The sequence below is a fragment of the Aphanomyces invadans genome (genome assembly GCF_000520115.1).
Source record: "Aphanomyces invadans strain NJM9701 unplaced genomic scaffold supercont1.2, whole genome shotgun sequence".
Taxonomy (NCBI): Eukaryota; Oomycota; class Saprolegniomycetes; order Saprolegniales; family Verrucalvaceae; genus Aphanomyces; species Aphanomyces invadans.
This window is the reverse complement of record NW_008580147.1, coordinates 910,720-916,514: the sequence shown is the minus strand read 5'-3', so window position 1 is coordinate 916,514 and position 5,795 is coordinate 910,720. Positions and strand designations below refer to the sequence as shown.

General features: G+C 53.4%; 1 protein-coding gene across 1 annotated transcript; it reads right to left on the bottom strand.

Annotated features, from left to right (window-relative positions):
- Window positions 1–1,437: 1,437 nt before the first annotated feature.
- On the bottom strand, window positions 1,438–2,527 carry H310_01159 (hypothetical protein). The gene has a single exon (XM_008864201.1). The coding sequence runs from the start codon at window positions 2,343–2,345 to the stop codon at window positions 1,455–1,457; it is 891 nt and encodes a 296-aa protein (XP_008862423.1). The 5' UTR covers window positions 2,346–2,527; the 3' UTR covers window positions 1,438–1,454.
- Window positions 2,528–5,795: the final 3,268 nt, after the last annotated feature.

Sequence of the window (5,795 nt, the reverse complement as noted above, 5' to 3'; positions counted from 1 at the left end):
TGTGATTGGCCAGAGCGGTAGGGCAAATAGATTTTGGTAATATTATGTGGCACAGTTGTGTAGTAATATGCAAACGTCGCCTCAACTAATTTTACGCACTTCATTTCATCCAAGGTCAAGTTCAATGAAGTCATGAAATCTATGATTGACTACGAGGTTGTCGTCATGTCTTAACATCCCTCGTCGAACTCGATGAAACGGGGTAGAGTTGCGGCCAAAATTCATGATTACGATGAAAAATAGAATCGGAAAAAGTTCGAGCAAGGAAGACGCAGCGAAGTAATTCCAGACCCAATATGCCGAGAGAACTTCATCCAAGAGATTCGACTCCACAAAGGATGTTATCCGAGATGCATTTCATCAACTGGACTAATCAACACCCAATGGACTGGCTAAATGCCTACCATTGGCGCAAGAAGCACGTATTTGGCTTCGTCACAACTTTCTGCGCTACGTGTATTGTATTCAAACGACGCAACTTCTCCCGACAATTTAATACACTTGCCAAATATAATTCCGAAATCTCGAATTATGTTTATTGAACATGTTTCATTGGCTATAATTTGAACTGTGTTTCGAAGTCGCCCAATCTTTTACCTGTACATCTCAAATCCGTATAAAAGGTATACTCTTCTGACAAAATCATCGTATTCGCATATGATGATGAAATACTGTCGAATTGAAATGCCATGGTCTCCACTTTACCGGATGAGAGGAAGTAATACATGTTCACCAGAGAAACGGGGAATACACTTGATGGACTCGCGGATAAATTAGTTGGATCAAATTACTTCACCATGTGCTTCAGCATGACCGAGTACTAGTAGTAGTACTACTAGTAGAACATAGGCCGAAGCGCCTGCTGTACACGTATTCCGAGCCCATTGATCATTCCACGGGTAGTGCACCCGCAGCCCCCGCACTGGTGCAGTCAGTAGGTGTAAATCCACGAAACCAAAAAGAACAATCCATTTGCCAGTGCTTTCGTGCAATCTGTCACGCGCGAATAATCCCCCCTCTTACACCACTCATGCATCGAACGACTGCCCCCGTCAAACCGCAGCGTCGGAAAAGTCGTGACGGCTGTCCTTCTGTTGGCCCCTCTCCCTCACGTTGTGAAGTAAACTTTGGTAGCATTCACCTGGTGTTCCCGCAACGTGAGTTACTCCTCACGTACGGAAGCGAGAACGTATATCGCCGGCGCCACTTGGCGTGTGTCGAAAAGCCATTACGCTCAGATTGATTATTCAGGCATTCGGCGGGGTGGTCGTATCCGGATAGTAGTGTCGACGCGGAAGCTCCAGTGGGTTTTACAACACCCAATTGACTGTCCTTCGGGCGGTATCCGGATGATCTCAGACGAATTGGAAATTCGGAATTTGGAATTGCAAGCGCCGCCGCCGCCGCTGGTGCCGCAGTCTGAGAGGAGCCAAGAAGGGGGAAAAACGATATAGTTAAGGGTGTAAATAATTGGAGTCTGGGGAAATTGGCATGTTGAACACCTTGCAGCGTTCCATCTCCCACATGTAGTCGAACAGAGCCTTCTCCTTGAGGACTTTTTCGATCTGGCAATGCAGCGTGTGGGTGTTGTGGTGGTGGTGGTGATGGGAAGCTGAGGTTGGCGCTGCCGAGTTTAGCGTGGCGAGAAAACCTTGCACGACGCTCAAGTCGTACGCCACCCAGTCGCGGTGCTCGACGTCCAGCGACTGACGAAGCTGTTCTTCGTAGGTGACAAGTTGATTGTAATACAGATTCCGCACAGCTTCATAGATGTCACTGCGCGCGGCTTTTTGAACACTCTGTACATATGCTTCTTCTTGGACATCAGCAGGACCTTCCCACCGGAAGCGAGTCGCTTTACGTTGGGACTTCAGCCACGAGGTGCTCAGTGCTTGACGGAGGTGCGCTTGTTGAAGGTGTCGTTTCGATTCCTCTGGAGTTGCCGACAACGTATGAGGTTCGTACAATGACAAGCGCTGAGCAGTGGTTGGAGGCCGACTGTCGATTCTGGAGGCGTCTTCGAAATCTCGCTGCTGAAGAAGGCACCGTCCTCGTTTTGAGATGGATTGAACTTGGGCGCGTATTTGGCGGACGTAGTCGTCAGCGTTCGGGGCGGTTTCCCACACCTCGTGCTCCAACGCTTTGCAAGTCTCGTGCACGGCGACCCTGTCAAACGGCGAATGCAGCAATGTGTACACCTTGACGACTTCCTGGACGAGCCGTCTGACATAATGCGCTCGTTCGTCATGTGTCACGTCGTGGTTGCCCATCGCATGAGTCTTGCGCATGATGAGGTGGCGGTGGTGCTGTGTGGAAGGCAGCGTTGCGGCAGCCTCGACGACCATGCAGAGCGGCGATTTCGAAACTGAGCCACGAACGGTGCGACGATGAAGATGCTGCTATGGGTGGGTGCAGTCTCAATCTTCGTTTGGGAGCGCACCGTTGAACTTGGACGAGGTTGTGCGTGGTCGGTACCTAACTCAGGCCAGTGCGCTGCCCGTCGTATTGCACCCAAGGCATGTGCTGGATTACGAAAGCGACAGTGGCACGTGTCCACATGTGATCGCGGCCGGGCCGCGTCGGTTATCCGGACACGACGGGATTTGAAGACACCAGGACATGATGCAAGATGTGGTCGTGCTGTTGACATACAATCGAGTCCACCAAACGGGACATGGGGTACACTCGTCTGTTTGGTGCTCGAAGGGGTAGTGGAAGAAGCGGCAGAGGTGTGACAGCAATCGAGCGGGCAAGGCGGAGCTTTCGGCGAGGAGCCGGGGAGACCTACCTCTGTGCACGGTCTTATGCAGAGGAACTCGTCGATTTCTTTCTGGACGGCCATCCACCGACATCGGATGGTACCTGAACGGAAAGTAGGTGGGAGGAGGCAGGCAACTTCTGTCAACACGACGAACGTCATCCACCAGCACGCAACCGAACCAGTCGCTTGACAGATTCCACGGTATTGGGTCGGCAAGGCTGCGAGAGACATGGGTTCCATCTGGAAATCCTCACGGCCAGAAGAAAGGCTAAATCATCTTGACTCGCGAGCGTGAGACCCCCGCGAGAAGAACCTTGCACCTACATCTTCGGCTACTTTCGACGTGACGTTGTATCCGCGTCGAGGGGGGCGGCGACGTCGCATGCGGCGTTCCATATTCGGGACGCGTGGGTGGCTCCAAACAAGCGCTCGGAAAATAGTGGACTCGTCGGTCCATGTCTATTTTGACCAACAGGAACATATTATTCATATCCTCGTCAAGCCATCGTTTGGTCGACGGACGGCCATCCTGTGGGAGGCGTCCGCACGTCGACGACGACGCCACGACAGGCGGTCGCATTCGACTGATTTCGAACTGTGCGCTGTCGCGGCGCAGGACATGTCGTTACCGGCTGCGTGTCCATCGGCCAGGTAGATATCTATATGTGTCTAAACTGAATCGTGTAATTTGACCTGCATGTCGGCACCCTTAAGTTGCATGTTCGCGGGTGTGGAACCTGCTGATTCGGTCGGGAACCGAACGTTCGGGAGGCCAGCGAAGCCGTCTCCGGCGTCCGACATCCTCTTGTCGCAAAGGTAGAAGAGTGGCATGGAGTTGAGCTGGGTAGGGCGGTGAAGGGAATGGCCCGTTCGTGTCAGGCCGCGCATGATGGGTTCGGCATGGGAATTTGTGGCTGCACTCCATCTCGTTTCTAGACAACATTCGTGCGTGTCGTTTTTGCGAAAGGCCAGCACCACATACGAGACTACGAACCGACATCGAACTAACTCGGCCTTCGACAACTCCGGAATGCACTGACTGGACCGTGAGGTGGCCGCCGTACTGTGCCGTGTGGGCTCGATTTGCAGCTTCCATTTGTACGTCGACATGGGTCTAAAAAACACACAGACTCAGGGCCTTCCCAGCGGAGCAGCTGAGCTGCTCATCACGTCTCCAGAGCGACCTCAGCGTTAATGGGTCCGTGTGGCCAGGGATGTTCATGAGCATATCGTGCTCGTCCCCGACAACTCCTGCAAGGAGCATGCTTTCAGCAATACGTGCATGCGACTAAGTGCCTGATCGCGCCATCAGGCAGTCAGCATCGAAACACTCGCCGAGGATCGTCGCGCCCACAGACCCACGCGAACCCCGTCACGGTTGGGGCATTCGCCGTTGTCGACCAGCACAGCGGAACAGAACATCGTCACGACCACAACGACACACACAGCTCGGGAAAATTGGCACCGAGGACTTGCTTCTACGACACGACGGTGCAACTACGCAAGAAGGCAGCGCCTGTCGAGGGCTAGATCTATCCAGGCCATGCGTTCGATAGGTGCCGCAGCTTGGCCAGTTCAAGAACGATACCTGCCACCAAATGCTCAGTAAACAGAACGCCGTCTTTGCAATCACGACGATGGTGTCGCTGTGTCCAGTGACTCCATTGTGTTTTTGTATCGTTCGTCGGCAAGTTCAAAAGTGCACGGGTAAGCGAATCAACAAAGGCCCCACGCGTTCTCTTTGCAAGCAGCTGCAGGATCTCGCCCGACGGCCACATCACGTCGTGTGGTACGAGACGATCAACCAGTCGAACCGCAACCAACGGAATGTGAGCATGTATTTCCTCGAGGCATCGCAACGGCAAACAATGCTCTCGCCCAACAACGGGATCCATAAAAGATTACTTGCAGTGGGATCAGCAGCCTTCGGCTGCTCGCAGTTTTTAGTCTCTTGGCGCGCGCGAGTGTCCGTCCTTCAGAGGTGCGGTAACAACCAAGGTTAGAGCGAAATGAGCCGCATGAGGTTGCCAGTCTGCCCCACCCATGGAAAAATCGTCCACTTCCACAACCAGTGTTGACGTCCGACGACAACAAGAACCTGGCATCTCGAATTCGTGCAATACAGCGAGGTCATGCTGCTAGGATCGCACGTTTGCATCCAACGCCCCCTGGCAAGGAAGGCTCCTGTGCCAGATTTGATCCACAGATCGGACTCCGTCTCGATTGTTATGACGTCCACGGAGTTTTCGAAACGTGCTCCTCAGTCCTGCTCTCAACCATACTGATGTCCATTCGTCGAAGCTGCGGTCATCGACGAGAACTGCTCCATTTCGCCCCATATTGGGATTGGGGCAAGGGGCGGCGCACTGGCATTCGTCGCTGCATGGAGTGGAAAGCACGGCTTTATCGCACAGGACCGGCGGCAGGTCGTCCTCTGTTTCGAGTCGCGCGACTCCAATGTCGTTCGGTCAACCTGTCACGTTCGTGACGTTGAAGGCGTGAGGCAACACACGGGAACGATCGAGGAAATTTCACTATAACGACCTCGGGGGTACGAGTCGCAAGAATCATGTTCAAGTGGTGTGCCAGCCAACGCAACACCGGGTGGCGTCGAGTGCTCCGTGTATGCGGTGTTGACCATCCTTGGGATAGCTGTTGACAACGGGGTGGACAGCCTCTAGCTCATGAAACACGATTGACAAGTGCCATGTTCTCGTTGTTAGAGGCCGACCGGCACGTAGGACATTCCATCCGTGGCCAAGCAGACGAAAGTGGCCAGCGACGTCAGTGTCTCGACGGCACCCGCACTACACATCACTAGAGATCAGCGACTGTGGGCAACCATAGATGCATGTTGGTCTCCACATCACCCGCTTCAATCGGCACACTGACAGGTGCAGATTCGCTTGATACCTCCAGTCCTCCTACAAACTGGTGGAAAACACCTCGGTAGTCCATGCAACCTCTTCATGTCCATTACGATCGCTTATTCACGAGATGGTACGCCTTGAGTCGCGTGGCGTTGATACGGATG

What these genes read in the sequence shown, in the direction of transcription:
- H310_01159 (XM_008864201.1), bottom strand. Translation starts at nt 2,345, where the DNA reads ATGGTCGTCGAGGCTGCCGCAACGCTGCCTTCCACACAGCACCACCGC.